General features: G+C 42.5%; 1 protein-coding gene across 4 annotated transcripts in view; it reads right to left on the bottom strand.

Annotated features, from left to right (window-relative positions):
- LOC141054238 (caspase-8-like) overlaps positions 1–20,763 on the bottom strand; it is a 221,199-nt gene extending 200,436 nt beyond the window's left edge. For all 4 annotated transcript variants that reach the window (XM_073551482.1, XM_073551483.1, XM_073551484.1 and 1 more), the window contains exons 1-2: positions 20,653–20,763; positions 8,059–8,382 (exon numbers count right to left, since the gene is read on the bottom strand). In XM_073551482.1, the coding sequence (XP_073407583.1) occupies positions 8,059–8,363 (305 nt within the window). In that variant the 5' untranslated portion in view covers positions 8,364–8,382; positions 20,653–20,763. The remainder of the gene's footprint in view (positions 1–8,058; positions 8,383–20,652) is intronic.
- Between the last annotated feature and the right edge of the window lie 3,463 nt (positions 20,764–24,226).

Here is a 24,226-nt window from a genome sequence, read left to right as displayed (position 1 = left end):
CGCAGCAATAAATCGCTTCTTCCTTTCCTTCCTAAGGAGATTCCGGACCCAAGTCCTCAGGAGTCCACACCTGAGCCGATGCAGGTAAATTCCCTACGAAGTCGAGTAAGTGACGAACGGAAGGAATTTCGCTTCAAGGAGAATTTATGTTTTTACTGTGGGAAGTCAGGACATTTTATTATCAACTGCCCCAATCGTTCTTGCAGAACAACCACAGCCGTGGTAGAACGCGACTTCTCTGAATCATACTCCATGACTTCCGAATCAGGGCCACCCGAAATTGCAGCAACCACTCCTGATTATGACTTTTCAGATATGAACTCTGTTACATCCGAAACGATACTACCCATTAATGCTGTTATTCTATCTTCTGCAGTTTCATACCCTTGCAATAAGAAAAAAGATTCACATTGTTACCTTCCTATTAAGATCTGGATTGACTCCCGTTGGGTGAACAGTTCCGCCATGATAGACTCTGGGGCTAGCGGTAACTTCATGGACACTTCTTTTGCTAAGGAATATGGAATCCGATCACAGAGAAGAGTGTCTTCAATTCTGATGGAGACTGTGGATGGGTCCCCTTTGACCTCGGGGCCCGTAGACCAGCAGACTGAACCACTGAAGGTCCTCATGGGAGATGATCACCAGGAGAAATTGCCCTTCCTTCTGATTTCCTCTCCACATTTCCCTATTATCTTGGGTTTACCCTGGTTGCAGGCTCAAAATCCCATCATTGACTGGGAGACTAAGAGATTGCGCTTCCCAGCTAAAGAGGTAACTTCTGAGAAATCGACTGATCCATCTCCGGCCAACCCATCATCGGACCTAGAGTTACCGGCAGTTTATAAAGAATTTTCGGACGTGTGCGATAAAAAGAATGCAGATAAATTACCACCACACCGCTCTTATGACTGCCCAATCGAGCTTCTGCCTGCTGCTACCATTCCTTTTGGTAATATTTATCCATTGTCCGGTCCTGAGCTCAAGACTCTCAAAGAATATATCGACGAGAACCTGTCTAAGGGGTTTATACGCCCCTCATCCTCTCCAGCCGGTGCACCCATCTTTTTCGTTAAAAAGAAGGATGGATCCCTCAGACCCTGTGTTGATTACCGGGAAATTAACAAGGTAACCATCAAGAACCGCTACCCCCTGCCATTAATTCCGGAGCTTCTCGAGAGAGTTCGTCAGGCCAAGGTCTTTTCAAAATTGGACCTACGCGGGGCATACAATCTAGTCCGTATAAGACCTGGAGACGAATGGGAAAACAGCATTTAGGTCTCGATATGGACACTTTGAGTATTTGGTCATGCCATTTGGACTTTGCAATGCCCCAGCAACGTTCCAACATCTCGTAAATGATATTTTCAGAGACATTCTTGATATTTTTGTCGTAATCTATTTGGATGACATTCTGATTTTTTTCTAGCTCCATGGAGGAACATCAGCAACATGTCAAGACTGTCTTACAGCGGTTGAGGGAACACCAGCTGTACATCAAGCTGGGGAAATGCGAATTTCACAAGTCGGAGATTCAATTCTTAGGTTATGTAATTTCTCCACAGGGTCTGAGTATGGATAACAGCAAGATCAAGGCGATTCAGGAGTGGCCAATCCCCAAGAACGTCAAGGAGGTCCAACGTTTCATCGGGTTTGCTAACTTCTACAGACGTTTCATCAAGAACTTCTCTGACATCGTCTCGCCCCACAACCGGTTGACACAGAAGAAGACAGCATTTATTTGGTCCCTTCAAGCCCAAGAAGCATTCTCTCGGCTCAAGTTCACGTCAGCACCAGTACTGATCCACCCTGACCCGGAACTCGCCTTCATTATTGAAGCGGATGCCTCAAACTGTGCCACCGGGGCTATACTGTCCCAAAGAACAGGTGAGAAGAATTTACTTCATCCTTGTGCTTTTCTTTCCAAGCGACTGTCTCCTGCCGAAAAGAACTACGATGTAGGAAATAAAGAATTACTGGCTATCATCGCCGCCTTCAAGGAGTGGAGATATCTTCTGCAAGGAGCCTCACAGCCGATCGTGGTCCTCACGGATCACCGCAACCTTGAGTTCATCAGGTCAGCAAGATGCCTGACCCCACGGCAGGCCCGCTGGAGTCTTTTCCTTAATCAATTCAATTTTACAATCTCTTATAGACCAGGTTCTCGCAATGGAAAAGCAGATGCTCTATCCCGGATGTTCTCCACTGACGCTGTTCCAGATGCTCCACCTAAGACCATACTTTCTGATTGCAATTTTGTAGGAGTCATTCAGAATCAAGATTTGCTGCAGGTCATCAAAGAAGCTTACAACTCTGATCTTTTCCTGTCTCAGCCATCTGATGAGGTAAGCCTTCTTTTTAGGAATGGAGTTTGGACCCGGGAACGGCGCCTCTACATTCCTGAAGCCGTGAGGTTAAGAGTGTTGAGATTGGTTCATGATTCCAATGTTGCAGGGCACAGAGGAATTCAGAAGACTCAAGAATTCTTATCTCGCTTCTTCTGGTGGCCAGGTTTTCGGAAGGATGTCCAGAAGTACGTTTCATCTTGTGAGGTATGTGCCAAATTCAAGGTTCCACGTGCCTCCCCTACTGGTCTGTTACAGCCTTTGCCGGTGCCGTCTCGCCCGTGGGGATCCATTTCTATGGACTTTATTGTAGAACTGCCCCTTTCTGAGGGAAAGAGTACGATTTTGGTGGTGGTCGATCGCCTGACCAAGGCGGCCCATTTCATCCCTTGTTCCGGTTTACCCTCTGCGAAGGACACTGCTGACCTAATTATCCAGAACATCTTTCGCCTGCATGGGGTTCCGGATGAAGTTGTTTCTGACCGTGGAGTTCAATTTACTTCAAAGTTTTGGCGAAGCTTTTGTTCAGCATTAGGCATAGAAGTTAACTTATCTTCTGCTTTCCACCCACAGTCCAACAGGCAGACAGAACGTACCAACCAAACACTAGAGCAATACCTTCGCTGCTATGTTTGCCATTTGCAAGATGATTGGGTAAGGTTACTCCCCTTGGCCGAATTCTCTTATAACAACTCCCAGAGTGCCTCCACCAAACAGTCTCCATTCTACGCTAACCTGGGATATCACCCTAGCATTCTTCCCAGATTACCGGTAGATACATCTTTACCAGCAGTTGCCGACAGGATCTCTTCACTTCAACAGAACCTTGAACTTCTGAAAGAGACTTTGGGTTCCGCACAAGAGAGGTACAAGAATGCAGCTGACAGATTTTGCAAACCAACACCAACATTTAAGGTAGGAGATTTAGTCTGGCTATCTACGAAGAATTTAAAGATGAAGATCCCTTCCCCTAAGTTGGGACAGAAGTACATTGGTCCTTATAGGATCAGTGGTCTGGTAGGTGCTGTTGCATGTCGCTTAAAACTCCCAAGAACACTGAAGATACATCCTGTCTTTCATACTTCCCTACTAAAGACTGTAGTACCAAATCCTTTTCCAGGACGTTCATCTCCTCCTCCCGATCCCGTTCTTGTGGATGGTCAAGAGCAGTTCATTGTTGAGAGGATTCTGGATTCAAGAATCTACAGAAATCGACTGCAGTATTTGATTAAATGGCAAGGCTATTCCTCAGAGGAGAATTCCTGGGAACCCGTGGATAATATTAACACCTCCCGACTGATTGAGCAGTTCCATCAAAGGTACCCTGGCAAGCCTGGTTTAGGGTCGTCCGGAGGCCATTCTTGAGGTGGGAGTAATGTCAGTATCTAGTCCTGGAATCTGTTTCTCTTGCCCTTAGACTTGCCCTTAGTTAACATGGATCTTGATGTTTCCACATCGGCCATCTTGCTTCCTGCCAAAGCTGTATATAAAGCCAGCACCTGCTCTGATTCATTGCTTGTGTATTATGTATTGGACTTTGTGCCTCTGCAGTCCCAAGCCTGGACTTACTATCCCTGTTGGTCCTCTCTTAACGGCGGAGTCCTCTGCCAACCTGCACGTCTGGATCCCTGCCTGCTGACCGAGTGATTGCTGAACACTTGACTTCAGGAACCTCTGCCTGACTACACCTGCGGTGAAGTAAGAACTCCAGCCAGCTAGTGTGTTCCTCTGCTCTGCAAGAGTCTGTGTCTTGTGCCCGCACTGCTCAGTGACTTTGCACGCTATGTTGCAGAGTATCAGCTCTGCTATTACCTTTTATCATATTGACTGAACATTTATCTGGACTTATATGCTATATTGCATTCAGATCATTAATACAATATTGCTTGCACAACCCACTGTGTCTGTAGTCTCTTTGACCTAGCCACTGGTGTCCAGTTGTATCCACTAGTATCGTGACACCAATTCTTTAAAATATAGTACTGAAGATGTCAGAAGTACTGAGGTAAGAAGAGGCCATTCACGGTGTTATCTATCCTGTCTTTTTGGTGTAATACATAAGATATTGGGGTATTGAAGTAAGAAGAGCCTGCTCACACTGTTTTCCACCATTTCTTCCAAGAGATACTGTAACACCCATTGCCAGCGCCCCTGCATCATTCCCTTTCTCCCTTCATGCATGGACGCAGACATAACCACCACCCTGGCCGCAGCAGCATCCTCATTCTCCTCTGTCTCCTTCTCCTGTGCATGCTACACAGACTTTCAGCGGTGCACCGAGTGTGCATTCTCCCCAGCTCTTAAGGATGCAGCGCACACCTGCAAAGATGCCCCAGCCACTAGCTAGAAGGCATCTTGTATAAAAAGCAACCTCCCCATTAGGGAGGTGCCTGAACAACCCTTATACTTTCCTTAGTGGTAGTGCATGTGCAACTGTATGTTGTCATGTCCTCCAACCCCAGTCTCTTATAGTTATTTCCTTATCCACTATCATGACTGTAGTCTTGTGTAGTTTATACGTCATTTATACGTGATCCTGAAGCCGCTCCGGCAGTACATGAACAGTTTCCCAAGACCCGAGCATTTGAACGAAAGCCTATCCCAGAATTCCACGTTGTCTGGACAATCTATCAGTCTCCGAATCCTGCCTATCAGTGAACCCGACAGCTGTGGTGCCGGGGATTGCCTAGATTGGTACCTGGTGGCTACCTGCAGCTCAAGCCTGACTCCACAATCAGGATCTCCAGTAAACACCAGTTCTCCTCAGTTATGCCCTTCTTGGGCAAGCCCAGCACAGTGGGTCCACGAACCACGTGTGTAACCTGCGAGCATGACAGATACCATAAGGTAAGAAGAGACTGCTCACCCTGCTGTCCACTCTGTGTTTCTGATCTATTACTGGATATACCAGGATTGCTGAGGCAAGAGGAGGTTGTTCATACTGCTGCCTTTCTGATCTACACTCTGTCTTTCTGATCTAATACACAAGATAACGGGGTCCTAAAGGGAGAAGAGGCTGCTCACACTGCTGTCCACTATATTTTTCTAATCTAATATAGGAGATACAAGGGGTGCTCAGGTAAAAAAAGACAACACATAATGCTCTCAACCATACCTTTTTATCTAATACTGTAGATACTAGGGGTGCTGAGGTAAGAACAGGCCTTTTGCTGCAACACCTGTGCTATGGTCAAAGTTTGCTAGATGTCAGTGCTACATTGCAGCACTACACAAGTTCATGGGGTCACATAGCGATTCTGAGGGTACTGTGACCATAGTAAGCAAGTCACAAGAAGTCCAATCATATTTGAATTTTTGCGACATGCTTGTCACTGTTGCAGTAAGCTCGGTGTTACAACTTGAATTAGCTGCAATATAGCAGTGACACAGTGACCTAGTTAACTCAAGCCGCACAATAGGTTTCACTGCCAAAGTCGCCATGTAGCCTCTACCTTAGATTTAGGACTATATGAAGTATTTCTGCCAGAAAATTATTGCAATTACACTTGTTTTGTTATACATGTGTTTATTTAATTTGTGTGTATTGGAAGAACACAAAAGTCTGAGGAAAAAAAGGCAAATTGGACATAATTTCACACATAACCCTCAAAATGGGCCAGATACAATTGTTGGCACCCTTAACTTAACATTTGGTTGCACACCATTGGAATAAATAACTACAATCACTTTCTATAATCATCAACAAGCTTCTTACATCTCCCAGCTAGAATTTTGGACCACTCTTCTTTTGTAAACTGCTCCAGGATGCTTATATTTGAAGGGTGCTTTCTCCCAATAGCAATTTTAAGTTCTCTCCACAAGTGTTCAATTGTATTTAGATCCACATTCTTTGCTGACCACTTCAGAACTCTCCACCACTTTGTTTGCATACATTTCTGGGTGCTTCTTGAAGTATGTTTGGGGTGATTGTCCTGCTGGAAGACCCATGACTTAAGATGCAAACCCAGCTTTCTGACACTGGGCACTACATTGTGACCCAAAATCCTTTGGTAATCTTCAGATTCCATGATACCTTGCACACAGTGAAGGCACCAGTGCCAGAGGCAGCAAAACAATCCCTAAACATCTTTGAACTTCCACCATATTTGACTGTAGGTACTGTGTTCTTTTCTTTGTAGGCCTCATTCTGTTTTTGGTAAACAGTAGAATGATGTGCTTAACCAAAAAGCTGTACCTTGGTCTCATCTGTCCACAAGCCACTTTCCCAGAAGGATTTTGGGTACATTTTAGCAAACTGCAGTCTAGCTTTTTTATGTCTGTCAGTATCGGGGTCCTCCTGGGTCTCCTGCCATAGCGTTTCATTCAAATGTCAATGGATAGTTCACACTGACACTGATGCACCCTGAGCCTGCAAGACCGCTTGAAATTCTTTGAAACTTGATTGGGACTGCTTATCCACCATCCACACTATCCTGCATTGCAACATTTCATCAATTTTTCTCTGCAGTCCACATACAGGGAGATGAGCTATAGTGTCATGGGTTGTAAACTTCTTGATCATGTTGCGCATTGTGGACAAAGGAACATCAAGATCTCTGGAGATGGGCTTGTAACCTTGAGATTGTTGAAATTGTTCAACAATTGTAAATCTCAAGTCATCAGACAGTTCTCTACTCCACTTTCTGTTCTCTATAGTGTGACGCACAGGCACAATGCAAAGATTGAGTTTGAACGAGCATCACATGCTTGAAACAAAGTTTTTTTTTTTCAAAATTTTGTCTGGCCCATTTTGTGAAATTATGTCCAGTTTGCCTTTTTTTCCTCATTTTTTTGTATTGTTCCAATACACACAAAGGAATTAAATATGTGTATATCAAAATATGTGTAATAGCAATAATTTTCTTGGAGAAATAGTTCATTTTCTGGAACAATTTCAAGGGTGTCAACACTTTTGGCCAAGACTGTATTGCACCATATGGGCACTGTATGCCATGTTGGTGAGTTGTGCCATTCTAGATAGTGAGATTCTGGGAGCAATGCATTTCAGAGTGATCATGGTTTGGCTTTGTGTATGCAAGGTATGGTACTATATGTGTACTGTTTCATTATATTGACAATTTAAGTCTTCCCAAAAACTTTTGCCACTATTTTGAGTATTAAATTGAGTATTCTGGGAGAAATATGGCATTATATGGTACTACATTACTAACTGGGCAAATAACATCTACATTAACACTGAGTGCCTTAGTGTATGTGCAAACATCAGAATAATACCCAATGTGTATCTCTGCAAAGTCCAAGCCCATATTTTTGCCATGGAATTACTTTCGTTGTGTTTTGGGTATGTGACAACTTCACAGATGATTAGCACAAGGAATATTCCCATTGACAATCAATAAACCAAGACACATAATTCTGCTACACAGCTGGAAATACATACAGAAATGTTCCATTGCATGTGAATGGAGTTGTAGAAGCCCCATACGTATGCATTGGATCTGGATTTGTAGCAAATTTCACAAGGATTTGGATAGAAAATCCACAGCAAAATTTGTGTGAAATCTAACACATGTGAACTAAGTCCTATTTTTTGCTTGTTTAGCCTGAAATGGAAATTGTTTCCTTGGATAAATTATTCTTTTTTCAAAATCTGCATACTAATTTCTTATATTGTTTGTAGCTGAAGATCATTAGTTTTGCATAGTGATAATGTTTACCAGATGTCTCCAAATAGCTTAGAACATTGTTTTACCTGTATGATGAAATGTGCTGGAAGGATCGTTTAAGCTCTTCCATTTCATTTTTTGTTGTATTCAGTACATCTTTTAAGATATCAATTCTGCCTATTCTACTTAGAAGTTCTTTAAGAAAAAGTAAATCTTCTTTCGAATGAAGACCTTTCTTTTCCAGAATTGAAAAGAGTGCAACTCCTTCTGTTATGTTCTCCTTATCTCTTTCATGTAAATTCTTTCCACACAAGAAGATCATCGACAATAGTTCTTCTGTACGTAGCGCATTACTAATCTTCAGCTCAGTTGCCCTGAAAGCTGTGTCCATTTCAAGTGTGAATATAACGCTATGAAAAATAAAAATAATATGCAACATTAAATATTAACATTCCATAAACTAAAATGTATGCTTATATATCATGTATGCTATCAAGATATTCATAAAAAACAAGTGTAAAAACATTGATGTGCAGGTAACAAAAGGAGAAAGAGTTTATCGCACGATCATCAAACTAAAAAATATTGAATCAGAATATATATCTAATAAAGAAGCTAATGATGGTAGAACAACCGTAAAATACATAAACATAAAAGAAACACAAACATAAAAGAATGGTGTATTGACAAAAATTAATGTAATTTGAGAAGTCATGGAATGTGCTTTTTTTACTTGCGGATTTTCTGCATCTAATGTAAGTCTATGGGAAAGATCTGCACATAAAACTTAGCTTACCCGCATGACAAATTGACTTACTGCAGCTTCCACTTTGCTGAAATTGTAAGAAGCTGCGTTTTTGATGCAGTAAATACACGCAGTGTCAAAAGGTTATTATAGCTTATTTTTGATAATGTGCTCTTTAAGGTGCAATTTTTTTATTTATGCCCTTTGTGCCTGCATTAGCAGTGATGCTCTGTTTTCTAATTCTATGTCAATAAGATTTAATATTTAGCTTGAAAAAAACTCTTTTTATCCCTAGTTCTTGCTTAATTGTCTTGATACGGGATGTGGTTGTATTTTGTTGAATTTTGAGCTGGGCTATACTTTTGTGGTTCCAGTGATTAGGGAATTTATTTGTGTTTAAAGTGTCAAACAGTGGTAGCTTTTTATACAGATACCCATTTATGATTATATTCATGATCATTTTATTTCTGTGTTTATATTAAATTACATTTTCAGGTGGAATTATTTGCATATGTCAGTTATATTTTTTATTTACATTTGATCCCAGTTTTTCTCTGTTGGATGTCAGAGTTTGACTTGTGCAATTATTCCAGCAAACATTATTGCTATTTGTAGAGTGGGTTCCAGATCTAATATCTTTCACTATGGCTTCATGTTTGGGATCCCTACGCTGCATATACTGTATTTTTCAGACTATAAGACGCACTTTGTTCCCCTCAAATTTGGGATTAAAATGGGGGGTGTCTTATAGTCCGAATGTATCTGGCTTGCTATGGAGTGGAGTCACAGGAGGCAGGTGCAGGGTCGCCACTGCAGGAAAGCCGGCAGCAGGAGCGGTGAAAATTCATTTCTCCATTAAAGGGAAATTAATATTCATTGCTCCCCACGCCCATAATCCCACCCACCTCTCATCACATAGGTCAGTGATAGTAAATGACTGTGAAGATTTTTACTATCATTGACGCTGACCTTGAGAAGAGGGCAGGATTATGGGCGTGGGGAGCAGTGAATATTCATTTCCTTTTAACGGGGAAATGAATATTCATCCCTCCTGCTGTCACCGGCTTCCTGCAATGGCGACCCTGCTCCTGTCTTCGACACGCCTGTGACTAGGGGAGTATGGCAGTGACTTCATGTGCTGCCTGTCGCTTACACACTGAAGTGGGTTGTCGGCATCAGAAAAGGATGCCACGCTCAGGGGGAGTGGAGGGAAGGTTATTAGAATTGTTTATTTTGTTGTGTGTTAAAAAAAGCAGCATAACGGGAGGCATATATATTAGGATGGGCCCACGATGGGGGACATACAGTATATACCAGGATGAGAGACATATACACCAGGATGGAGGACATATACACCAGGATGGGGGACATGTATACCAGGAAGGGACACAGGAGGGGGGACATTAGTGTAGAATTGGGGGACATTACCCCCATATCAGCGCCAGCAGGAGACTCCCCCCCAATAACAATGCATCATGACCCCATTTTTTGCTTCAATTTTCTTTTTCTATTTTCCTCCTCTAAAACCAAGGGTGAGTATTATGGTCTGCTGTGTCTTATAGTCCGAAAAATATGGTATGTAGGAAGCAACTTGAATTGCTTACATATTTTATTGCGCTGTCAATCCACATAAAAATATAATGTTTTGGTATAAGTATACAAACCTTTACCAAACACTATTGAACAATAAGAGTAAAAAAAAAGTGCCCATTAGTACATGGATAGTTTACTACAGCATTATATAGCTACAAATACGTCAATTATACAAGGTTCCCTATACTGGAACGAAGATATAGGTACATGAACTTAGTGGAAGGGAGTGGACTGTACTGTCACGTTCCTGCCCCTGAAGACACCAATTGTGGCATGTAAATAGTGTTCTGCGTCTTTTGCAAATATTGGGTCATGTATACTATGTCCTAGGGTTTCAGCATATATTGTGCAGTTATGTGACATAATGTAAATTGCCATGTAGTGTTATGTGATAATGCATAGTGTATAAGTAATGTAAAGTTTAATGCCAAGGGGTGTATATCTTATAGGAAACTGTAGTGAGGAATAGCGAGATTCTGAGGAGAGAAACGGATGAGACTCAGAGACTTTCTGTGAGGCGTTCTTGGATAGGTTGCCGAGTCACTAAATACCCAAGAGCTTGCTAGTGCCGAAGATAACAGACTGAAACAGGGCTGGAAGCGTAGGATTATTGAGGGTCCCGAGCGGTGGATCTAGGGCGTTCATAATGATAGGACGCAGAGCCGTTGAATAAGTGGAGAGACCCACAGAACACGACTGTATCGTAGAAGCTGGGTTGTGGCGACGTAAGACAAAACAGATAAGCTGCAGAGCCGTGGAGTAGACTACAGAGGAAGGATACAGTAGGAATGAAAAGGCTTTTTCTGTGAAGGAAATGTGCTTAATACTGTGTATCTGCTATCCCTTGTACACAACTTGTATCAAGTTCAGTAAAGTCCCCTTGTTTGAACGGAAGTCTCTTTTATTGATCTGTGGAGTTCATGGTCCTGGCCAGCAAACAACATCTGCTACAGTTGATGCACTGCCTGTACAGGCATAAGGCCCTTACAACATCAACACCCCACCAGGACCATCTCTTTTCTGTAGCGTGCCAGGGCGTATAAAACAAGTTCCTTGCCCCAGTAGCTGTAGGTGAGCAGCTGCTTCAATATGCCTGGGCACAAGAAAATCGTGTCCATGTCCCAATGTGCACTCAGGTGTGAGGGACATCACATTCACTTGTAGGCCGCAAGAAGATTCTTCTGCTTTCAGGTGTTCATCTTAAGGAGTCAACAAAAGTTTACTGGTTAGTTCATCATAAAGCCATATTGAGCCAAAGCCCAGAGCAAGCCATGAACCCTGGTAGCCAGTCCAAAGTCAGCAACACACCCTGACAAAAGCTGAAATAAAGAAGATCTCAGAGAGCTGCAAGATGAAATATATAGAGGGTTGGCAGAGTCAATTAAAGAACTCCCAGAAACTCACTATCTACAGGTCACTGCGGACGGACGGACTATGCTCTGGCCCCATATCTGGAGAGGTTACATCACCCCAAAGACAGACAGACCCTGAGTCTATACAGACTGAGTGCCCACAGTCTAGAGGTGCAAAAAGGACGGCACCGACAGACATACAAGCCATGGGAGAATAGACTGTGCCAGAACTGCCAGCAGGGGGCACTGGAGGACGAGGCACACTTTCTGCGTCACTGCAATAAATACTCAGCAGTGAGAGCCTCTCACTTCTGGAGACTTTCCATTCACAACCTGGACTTCCCATCCATGGACGAGGAGAGGAAACTGCATCCTACTGGGGGAAGAGGAATCAACAGTGGAGATCGCCGCCCAATACGTTACCATATGTCATAAGCTGAAAGGAACTTAAAACCCCCAAATGGACTATTATTTCCCAAATTGTGCCCCCAACACCCCATTCCCATAATCCCCATTTCCTCCCCTGTCACATCTACAGTTAGGCCCATATATATTTGGACAGAGACAACATTTTTCTAATTTTGGTTCTAGACATTACCACAATGAATTTTAACCCCTTTCCTTCATTGGACATAATATTCCGTCCATGTGCCCTAATTACCAGGAACGGAATATTACGTCATAGCGATAAGCAGCGCCCACATGGTGAGCGCCGCTTATCGCGGCCGGGTGTCAGCTAATTATCATAGCTGACACCCGGAACAATGTGTCAGGGGCAGACACGATCGCGGTGTACCGGGGTTAAAGGGAAGCATTGGCAGGGAGGGGCTCCCTTCGTACTTCCCTGAGCCCCCCACGGCAGCGCAATGTGCAGCGCTGCTGCGGGGGGCTCCTTTCCTGCAGGTCCCCGGATCCAATATGGTGGCAGGGACCTCCGGGGGCCTGCAGGAAGCTGACTTCCTCACTGCCCGCAGAGCGCAGGCATGAGGAAGCCTGCAGCAGTGCCTGTGACAGATCGCTGATCTGTCACAGCGATCTGTGATGTGACAGATCAGCGATCTGTCACATGACAGTTATGTCCCCCCTTAGTTACCCCTTAAGCGAACCCCTTAAAAAATAAAAATAAAAAACAAAGCAAAAAATAATTTATTATCATACTGCCGAACAAAAAGTGCAATAACGCGCGATCAAAAAGACGCATATAAATATCCATGGTACCGCTGAAAACGTCATCTTGTCCCGCAAAAAACGAGCCATCATACAGCATCATTAGCGAAAAAATTAAAAAGTTATAGCTCGCAGAATAAAGCGATGCAAAAATAATTATTTTTTATATAAAATTGTTTTCATTGCATAAAAGCGCCAAAACATAAAAAAACCGACATAAATAAGGTATCGCTGTAACCGTACTGACCCGAAGAAGAAAACCGCTTTATCAATTTTATCGCACGCAGAACGGCGTAAACGCACCACCCAAAAGAAATTCATGAAACGCTGGTTTTTGTAAATTCTGCGTCTCAAAAAACGAAATAAAAAGCGATCAAAAAATGTCACATGCCTGAACATGGTACCAATAAAAACGTCAACTTGTCCCGCAAAAAATAAGACCTCACATGACTCAGTGGGTCAAAATATGGAAAAATTATAGCTTTCAATATGTGGTGATGCAAAAACTATTTTTACAATAAAAAGTGTCTTTTAGCGTGTGACAGCTGCCAAATATAAATACCACGATAAATAGTAAATCAAACCCCCCCCCGTTATCACCCCCTTAGTTAGGGAAAAATAATAAAATTAAAAAAATGTATTTATTTCCATTTTCCCATTAGGGTTAGGGTTAGGGCTAGGGTTAGGGCTAGGGCTAGGGTTAGGATTGGAGATAGAATTGGGGGGTTTCCACTATTTGCGCACATCAGGTGAAAATAAAAAATTGGGGGCAAAAATATGATTTTTGTGAAAAAAAAATATGATTTTTTTATTTTCACGCCTGGGTGTTATAACCTTCTGTGAAGCACTTGGGGGTTCAAAGTTCTCACCACACATCTAGATAAGTTCCTTGGGGGGTCTAGTTTCCAAAATGGTGTCATTTGTGGGGGGATTCCGCTGTTTTGGTACATCAGGGGCTTTCCAAACGCGACACGGTGTCCGATCTCAATTCCAGCCAAAAAACTCAAATGACGCTGTTTCCCTTTCGAGCTCTGCCATGCGCCCAAATAGTCATTTACACACACACATGGGGTATCAGCATACTCAAGACAAATTGCACAATAACTTTTAGGGTCCTGTTACCCTTGGGAAAATAAAAATTGGGGGTGAAAAGATCATTTTGTGGAAAAAATATGATTTTTTAATTGTACCGCTGTACGTTATAAACTTCTGTGAAGCCCTTGTGGGTTCAAAGTTCTCACCACATATCTAGATAAGTTCCTTGGGGGGTCTAGTTTGCAAAATGGGGTCACTTGTAGGGGGTTTCCACTGTTTAGGTACATCAGGGGCTCTCCAAACGTGACATGGCGTCCGATCTCAATTCCAGCCATTTTTGCATTGTAAAAGTCAAACGGCGCTCCTTCCCTTCTGAGCTCTGCCATGCGCTGAAACAGTGGTTCCCCCCCACATATCTGGTATCAGCGTACTCAGGACAAATTGCACAATAATTTTTTGCAGTCCAATTTCTCCTGTTACCCTTGGTAAAATAAAAAAAATTGAACCTGAAGTATTTTTTTTGTGAAAAAAAGTTAAATGTTCATTTTTTTTAAATATTCAAAAAATTCCTGTGAAGCACCTGAAGGGTTAATAAACTCCTTGAATGTGATTTTGAGCACCTTAAGGGGTGCAGTTTTTAGAATGGTGTCACTTTTGGGTATTTTCTATCATATAGACCCCTCAAAGTGGCTTCAAATGTGATGTGGTCCGTAAAAATAAAATGGTGTTGCAAAAATGAGAAATCGCTGGTCAAATTTTAACCCTTATAACTTCCTAACAAAAAAAAAAATTTTGGTTCCAAAATTGTGCTGATGTAAAGTAAACATGTGGGAAATGTTATTAAGCTTTTTGTGTGCCATATCTCTGTAATTTAAGGGCATGAAAATTCAAAGTTGGAAAATTGTGAAATTTTCAAAATTTCCGCCAAATTTCCGTTTTTTTCACAAATAAACGCAAGTTATATGAATTAAATTTTACCACTAACATGAAGTACAATATGTCACGAGAAAACAATGTCAGAATCACCGGGATCCACGGAAGCATTCCAGAGTTATGGCCTCATAAAAGGACAGTGGTCAGAATTGTAAAAATTGGCCCGGGAGTTAACGTGCAAACCACCCTTGGAAGTGAAGGGGTTAAACAAAACAATTCAGATGCAGTTGAAGTTCAGACTTTCAGCTTTCATTTGAGGGCATCCACATTAAAATTGGATGAAGGGTTTAGGAGTTTCAGCTCCTTAACATGTGTCACCCTGTTTTTATAGGGACCAAAAGTAATTGGACAATTGACTCCAAAGCTATTTCATGGACAGGTGTGGGCAATCCCTTCGTTATGTCATTCTCAATTAAGCAGATAAAAGGCCTGGAGTTGATTTTAGGTGTGGTGCTTGCATTTGGAAAGTTTTGCTGTGAAGGAAACATTCGGTCAAAGGAGTTCTCCATGCAGGTGAAACAAGCCATCCTTAAGCTGCAAAAACAGAAAAAAACCCATCCGAATGAATTCTGAGGTATTCAGAGCCATACTGTGTGCTCAGATCCAGCCAAATGCAGCCAAACTGATTGGTCGTTGTTTCATACTACAGATGGACAATCAGTTTGGCTGCATTTGGCTGGATCTGAGCACACATTATGGCTCTGAATACCTCAAAATTCATTTGGCTGCTTCTGTCCTGTGTCACATCATCAATAAACACTAGTGACCCAGCGCCACTGGCAGCCATGCATGCCCAAGCCATCACACTGCCTCCGCCGTGTTTTACAGATGATGTGGTATGCTTTGGATCTTGAGCTGTACCACGCCTTCGCCATACTTTTCTCTTTCCATCATTCTGGTATAGGTTGATCTTGGTTTCATCTGTCCAAAGAATGTTCTTCCAGAACTGTGCTGGCTTTTTTAGATGTTTTTTTTAGCAAAGTCCAGTCTAGCCTTTTTATTCTTGATGCTTATAAGTGGCTTGCACCGTGCAGTGAAGCCTCTGTATTTACTTTCATGCAGTCTTCTCTTTATGGTAGATTTGTATATTGATACGCCTACCTCCTGGAGAGTGTTGTCCACTTGGTTGGCTGTTGTGAAGGGGTTTCTCTTCACCATGGAGATTATTCTGCGATCATCCACCACTGTTGTCTTCCGTGGGTGCTCTGGTCTTTTTGCATTGATGAGTTCACCAGTGCTTTCTTTCTTTCTCAGGAGGTACCAAACTGTAGATTTTACCACTCCTAATGTTGTAGCAATTTCTCGGATGTTTTTTTTTTTGTGTTTTCAGCTTAAGGATGGCTTGTTTCACCTGCATGGAGAGCTCCTTTGACTGAATGTTTCCTTCACAGCAAAACCTTCCAAATGCAAGCACCACACCTCAAATCAACTCCAGGCCTTTTATCTGCTTAATTGAGAAAGACATAACGAAGGGATTGCCCACACCTGTCCATGAAATAGCCTTGGAGTCAATTGTCCAATTACTTTTGGTCCATTTAATAACAGGGTGGCACATGTTAAGGAGCTGAAACTCCTAAACCCTTCATCCAATTTTAATGTGGATACCCTCAAATGAAAGCTGAAAGTCTGATCTTCAACTGGATCTGAATTGTTTTGTTTAAAATTCATTGTGGTAATGTCTAGAACCAAAATTAGAAAAATGTTGTCTCTGTCCAAATATATATGGACCTAACTGTATTTTCCTTGCTTTGGCAACACTAAATGTATTTTGATCCTGCCAATAAAGCCTATTTGAGTTTCAGCTTGAGTTTAGTTCATGTCCTTTAGATTGTAACACGCACTATCGGTCACGGTTATTTCTTATTTCCTTAACACAGCATATTTCCAACATTACTATCGGTTCCTTCTGGACCATCTCTACATTGGCTATTCCTGTCAGCCCCAGGGATCTCCCATCCAGTCCTGCAGTGCACTTGGGATCGGCTGTCTTCCCTTCTTGCGGTTCTGCGTCCCTAGTCCCCTGAACGCCAGATGGTAAGGCACTCACCATAGTACCTGTAACAAGTTTTAAGCTCCAGACATTGCAGGATTGTTCACAGGGGATTCTAGTAAGGCTTCCCAATGCCATCCTTGCTAATGCAAGCAGTCCACTACACTTGAACTTGACCTTAGTTACTGTACTATCTGATCTCTAACATGAAGCAGTACCTTTTTATTGTGAATTATCCCTCCCACTGTGGGCTAGTCCCAACCATTAACTATGGCTTTCCCTATAGTATGTAGCTGGCAGAACTTCCCTAAACGTTATATACTACATCACTATATCTTACCCTACTGTCACTATCTACAGTGGGGAAAATAAATATTTGATACACTGACAATTTTGCAAGTTTTCTCACAAAGAAAGGAGAGTTCTGAAATCAGCAATGCATCAAATACTTATTTTCCTTACTGTATTTCTTATACTATAAGTGAAGATCTGAGGTTGTGGATTGTAATAATCACCTAGACAGGTTAATGATGCAGTTAGCTTTATTTCTTCTGAGCACGGTCATACAGCAACTCCAGGTAGATGGCCAAAATGCAATGCCCTCAGTCCACAAGTTCTCAACCTGGGATTGGTAATTCCATTGCCCCGACACTAGGTGATACCCACTGTCTCCCAACTTCTGGTTGGCCGACAGCTTTTGGTATCTCCTGCTGGTACAGTCTGCAGTCACAGCCTATGTTCCGCCAGACAACGGATATCATGACCGTAGCTTGTGTATACCCTTCCGCCAGCATCAAACCCTCCATTTCCTCATTAGTTATCCTAAATACCCCAAGCTGTCCCTGGAATTCAGCCAGGTCCTAGAGAAACCCCCCTCCCCAAAGCTAACTGTGTACAGGTAGAGGTATTTTCCCCATCACCTGAGACTGCCTGTGAGACCCCCCTGTGGTGACAGCTACATTGGGTTGGTCCATTCTATCAGTCTTCGGAATTTCTTTGTTGTCAGGTCAGTCAGGGGCTTTGTTATGGTACTGTACCTTGCGATGAATTTTTGGTAATACCGGTAAGTATCCAAGAATGCTTGCTCTTGCTTTTGAGTGCGTCACCAGGTCCACTGAGTTATTGCTTCCTCTTTGGCCAGGTCAGGCCAGGCTCCTGACAGCCTACAAGCATGACATCCACCATTCGCTGAAAAGTAGTTGGCGCATTCTTCATCCATAATAGCATGATCGTAATTTGGAACAGACCAAAGGGGGTGAAGAAGGATGAGCGCTCCTAGGCATCCAATGGCAGTAGGCTTTTCTGAGATTTAAGGTAGACACAAATGTTGCTGCCCCGATCTGGACTAACAAATCATCTATTTGGGGCATGGGGTTGGCATTGGTGATGTTTATCTCATTCAGCCTTCATTAGTCCACGCAGAACCTTGTGCTCCGGTCCTTTTTCGGGCTAAGGACTGTGCTAGACTTCAACGGACTGCATGAGAAAACCGCCACTCCAAACTGTAACATTTCATTCATTTCCCTCAAAATCCTCTGTTGAACTTCAGATGCCACTCGATACAGCAGCTGTTAAATTAACCTTACTGTCCCAGTGTCCACCCAATGCTCAGTCACAGTAGTTCGACCAGGCTGGTTATAGAAAACCCACGATACTGGGCTAATAACCCCCATAGTTGACTGGATTGGCCAGGGGTGAGGTAATCCCCTAAAGTGACTTACTTCACCCCTCCGTTTTCTTCGGTGTCCTGTAACAAAGCCAGGAGGAGATCAGGTTCTGAGGCATCAGGAGGAGGACAGCATATAGCTACAGCACATGTATCTCTGGCCTGGTACGCTTTTAATTGGTTAATATGAATCCTTTTGGCTTGGGTATAGTGGGGTCGAATGCTACCTGATAGGTGACTCCCCCCTTTTTGGCGATTATAGTGTAGGGACCCTCCCAGTTGACCTGCAACTTGTCATGGCAGATGGGAGTTAGTACCAGCACTTGCTGGCCCATGGTGAACTCTTGTGGCTGGGTGCCCCTATCATAGTAGGTTTTCTATTGTCTTTGTACCTCGCCTAAGTGTACCTATGCAAGCTGCCCACGGTGTTGTATCCTCTCTCGCAACTGCCTCACATAGTGGAGCACTGGTACCCTCAGGAATCGGACCGCTCTTCTTAGTGTTCTTGCACCAAGTCTAGCAGGCCACAAGGCTGCCTGTCATATAAGAGTTTGAATGGGGAAAAACCGGTAGAGGCCTGCAGCACCTCTCTGTAGGCAAACAGGAGCTGTGGCATAGCTTCTTCCCAGTCCCACCCTCCTTCTCTAAATAGGCACAGATCAACCATGTCAGGGTCCCATTGAACTGCTCACAGGGTCCATTTATCTGTGGGTGGCATGCAGAGGTGAACACTGGTTGGACCCTGGACCGGTTCCACAGAGTACCCAATACCTCACCCGTGAATTGCATTCCCTTATCCGACACAACCTCCTTAGGAAAACCCACCCAGCTTAAGATCTCAACTAATGCACGGAATATCCTCTTTACATCTATTCCTCGGAGAGCTACCGCATCAGCATCAGGGTACCTGGTGGCAAAATCCACAACAATTAGTATGTATCTCTTCCCTGAGCGAACGGGTCGTGGCATGAGGCCTATCAAATCCACCCCCAAACGTTAAAAAGGTTGTGGGTGGATTTCATAAAAAAAAAAGGAATAGGAATTATTTTGCTCTATCCCCCAGAGCAAAAGAATAGGAAGGGGGCAAACAGTTTTTCACACAATGGTGACTTCAGGGGTAGAAATGTGACAGTATAGTCCACCGTGCTTACATTAGCACATTTATACAAAACAGGAAATGAAAATATAGTCACATATTTAGGAACAGATCTTTTTACAATCAGTTTCCATTAACTAGTCCATGAACGTTATGCACTTTTGTCTGGAGGATGATTTTATTAATCATGCTGCTTTACACTGATCTTTAAATGCTATAATACAATAACTTTCATATGTTATACACGTTTGAAGTGCCAAGTACTCTCAAACATATATTTAATGCTTTTAACTTCATGAACTCCCTTAAAACCCCTATAAAGGTTTCCACTTTCCCTTTTCAGCTTTTGTCAATCAGCAACGGAATCATTAGGTAAACTTTACTAGAACAAATCAAAGGAACACAAAAGTATGTAACAGCAATATCTAGACAAAATGATTTTCAGCTCACCAACCTTGATGACAGAGTTCGTCCTGTGCATGGAAGCCCAAAGACAGGACAACAGCAAACTGAAAGCTTTTCATAAAAACATCTAATTTTATTTTAGTATTATAAATCCATATGGTGCCCATTTGTAGGGTCCAGCTGACATGTTTTGGACCACATAAGTCCTTACTCTTGGCTATGTGGATTTTGTGTTGTTCCTTAATCACTGCTATGAGTAAGGACTGATGCAGTCCGAAACATGTCAGCTGGACCCTTCACATGGGCTCCATGGGAATTGAAATTTAGTTTGCATAAAGTTGAGGATTTTCATGAAGAGCTTCCTAGATGAAATATAATAAACATGGGCCAACTCCTCTAAATAAAGGAAGCACAACTGACCCCAGCCACTGCATACAAAGATTTCCATTATTACATTAGGTGAACAGGTATTAAAAGCATTGCATTTAAAATGTATCTTTGTTATTCAATATAAAATCTGTAAAGTACATTTTCTTCCTAGTGCAACGTGCTGTCAAGCTGGAAGTTTCACTTTCTATTTCTAGCACAAATTTTTTTTCTACCTTTCTTTAAGTTAAAGTTAAACACAATCTAAACCTAGAAAAATATGTACTGGATATCATTTCATGACATACATTATATGTTTTGAAACTACTTACTTTTATGACTTTTCTTAAGTGTGGAGAGCGCTTCTTACTCTTTCACTGACTGGAAGTGTGAAAAAGTTAACGTGTGTCAGTACAACTTCAAGGAACCACCCTACCAGCAACCTCCCTGTTCCTCCCTTTTTCAAAGAGATTTTTACTTCCTCATCCTTGCTGCGTGCCGTATAACGGGGGGGGGTATATTATAAATATTATAGAAAAATTGTAATTCATGCACAGGAAGGTGGCTGATCCCTAAAATGATAGCTCAGCAAATGTTTTATTAAATGGGCTTTCTGTGTTAAAGGGGTTGTCCAGGCTCGATGCAAAAGTGTTGAATCGTGACAGGACTTGTATGATTCCCAGGTATTTCCAGTAATGTGACTGTATGTATGTAATTTCAATACTTGCGGTTATGTGCTGACTTGACGGATTTGGCTTCTTTCAACAGAACAAAAAAAGGAGGGGGGAGGAGGTATAATATTTTTTGTGTACAGTGTGTTATTTCATTATTTATAATTTTAATTTTTATTTGGAAATATTGTGAGTATATATTACTACTAGATGTGTGCCTGATGCTATTGCATCGGGAGGGCAGTAACATCACAATGGGGGCAGCTTTGTGGCGCTGGGGGTGGCGGCCCACCCACTTCCGTGCAGTCACAACCGGCAGGAAAGACGGTGTTTTGCGGTCTGTGCTGGAGATGCTGTGCGTTGCCACCAGAGGGTGGCCGCACCCAATCTCCAGCACAGGCCTCAAGCCACGGTCTTTCCTGCCGGCTGTGACTGCACGGAGGTGGGTGAGCAGGCAGCGGCGAGATCCGGCTCGTGTAGTCAGGCAGTGGGTCCTGGCGGGGGTCCGGCGGGGGCATCCCTCTCATTACTCCCCCCTCATTATACCCCCTTTATTACACCCCTCTCATTATATCCCCTCGTTACACTCCTTTCACAGCCTCATGATCGCAGCGGCAGCCTGGATCCGAGCGGCAGCTGAGATCCCAGGGGCGGTTGGAAACGCAGTGGTGGCCTGGATCCGAGCAGCAGCTGGGATCCCAGTGGCGGTTGGGATCGCAGCGGCGTTCGGGATCGCCGCTGCGTCCTGGTTCCGAGCGGTATCACTTGGGTGTACCAAAATGGCGGTGGGCGTACTTCTGGTGCGGCGCAGTGGATTGTGGGATTCGGGGAAATCCAGATGTAAGTGGATGACAGACAATTTAAGGCATTATATATATAGATTACTTATCAGCTTCCTTGTATTATTTCATACTCCAGTGAGCGTCCTTGTTTATGTTTTTTAATTTTTTAATTATGTTTTAATAAGATTTTTTACTCAAATGTTACCAACTACTCCCCCCTCCTTTTTTAGTCTAATTGATACCGACTAACCCTTGTTTTATTTAGTCTGGTCCGCTTGGTCGCTCAATATTGTATTTATGATTAATGATAAATAATATTTGACTTTAGTATAGACGTTGTTTTCCCTTGTTACTCTTTCTTTCAACAGAAGTAAATTGAGAAAAACCAGAAGAGAATGCTAGGCACATCACATACACAGGGTTAAGAGATGACCCACTCGCAGTGGGAAAACAGGGGAATTGTGCCAATGTGGGCATCAGGAACTGTTATGATTCTGATGTCTGCCGGCACACTGTGACTGGGGACCTTTCTCTCAAGCGTGGACAACCTTTAAATGCAACATTTTAATAAAGCGTGTATTTTAATATATATATATATCACCTATTTCATTATATGTGTTCGCTCTGAGTATAATGGGGATATTTTTCTTAATACTCATAGGCTGAAAGTCCATTCATATCATCTATATTACAGAACAGAAATTGTATTACAGTTGGTTGTATTCAGTGTTGGCATATCCTCTCTGAGCTAAATACATCAGCAGCAGATCTTTCTTCTGTACAAGATGTTCGTTACATTTTGGTAAGTTCATACTATTGCCATACTATGTTTTTGTGAAAATAATGTATATAATGCCAGAACAGTGCAAAAGTATGCCAGCATATTGCACAAGGGCTCACACACAAGGCTGTATTATGGCTTTCTTCCGTACTGAGCAATTGTAGGGCTGCAATAGAGGAACAAAAAGTCTGTACCAACACTTCATATGCTCCTGTGTACAATGTTTTTTATAGAATCATAGAATCGTAGAGTTGGAAGGGACCTCCTGGGCCATCTGGTCCAACCCCCTGCTCAAAGCAGCATTCGCTAAATCATCCCAGTCAGATGTCTGTCCAGCCTCTGTTTGAAGACTTCCATTGAAGGAGAACTCACCACTTCTCGTGGCAGCCTGTTCCACTCATTGATCACTCTAACTGTCAAAAAGTTTTTTCTAATATCTAATCTGTGTCTCCTCCCATTCAGTTTCATCCCATTGCTTCTAGTCTTTCCTCGTGCAAATGAGAATAAAGTTGATCCTTCTACAATGTGACAGCCCTTTAGATATTTGTAGACAGCTATTAAGTCTCCTCTCAGTCTTCTCTTTTGCAAACTAAACATTACCAAATCCTGCAACCTTTCCTCATAAGACAGGGTTTGCAGACCGGTCACCATTCTGGTCGCTCTTTTCTGAACTTGCTCCAGTTTGTTGATGTCTTTTTTAAAATGTGGTGCCCAAAACTGGACACAATATTCCAGATGAGGTCTGACCAAAGAGGAGTAGAGGGAAATAATGACTTCACGTGATCTAGACTGTATGCTTCTGTTAATACATCCTAGAATTGCATTTGCCTTTTTTGCTGCTGCATCACACTGTTGACTCATATTCAGTCTGTGATCTATTAGTATACCCAAGTCTTTTTCACATGTGCTGTCACTTAGCCCTATTCCTCCCATTCTATATATGCTTTTTTCATTTTTATTGCCCAGATGTAGTACTTTGCATTTCTCCCTGTTAAAAACCATTCTGTTAGTTGCTGCCCACTTCTCCAGTTTATTTAAATCTTTTTGAATCCTCTCTCTCTCTTCTCTAGTATTAGCTATCCCTCCTAGCTTTGTGTCATCAGCAAATTTAATCAGTTTACCCTCAATTCCTTCATCTAAATCGTTGATAAAGATGTTGAACAATACAGGGCCCAGGACAGAGCCCTGTGGTACCCCACTTGAGACATTCTTCCAACTGGATGTGCAGCCATTTACGACCACTCTTTGGGTCCGATCACTAAGCCAGTTATGAATCCACCTAACAGTTGCCTTGTCCATTCCATACTTAGTCATTTTTTCAATAAGGATTGTATGAGAGACTTTGTCAAATGCTTTGCTGAAGTCAAGATATACTATATCTACAGCATTTCCTTGATCCACCCAATCAGTGATACCGTCATAGAAGGAAATTAAGTTAGTCTGACATGACTTATTAGTTACAAACCCATGCTGACTCTGTTTGATCACTTCATTCTTATCCAGGTATTGACATACATGTTGTTTAATAATTTGTTCAAAGATCTTTCCTGGTATAGAAGTCAGACTCACCGGCCTATAGTTGCCTGGGTCCACCTTCTTCCCCTTTTTGAAGATAGGAACAACATTTGCTCTTCTCCAGTCTTCTGGCACTTCTCCTGTTCTCCAAGAATTT

The sequence above is a fragment of the Dendrobates tinctorius genome, unplaced genomic scaffold (genome assembly GCF_039654945.1).
Source record: "Dendrobates tinctorius isolate UK_male_01 unplaced genomic scaffold, ASM3965494v1 ptg000177l, whole genome shotgun sequence".
NCBI lineage: Eukaryota > Metazoa > Chordata > Amphibia > Anura > Dendrobatidae > Dendrobates > Dendrobates tinctorius.
This window is presented reverse-complemented; position numbering and strand designations above follow the sequence as displayed.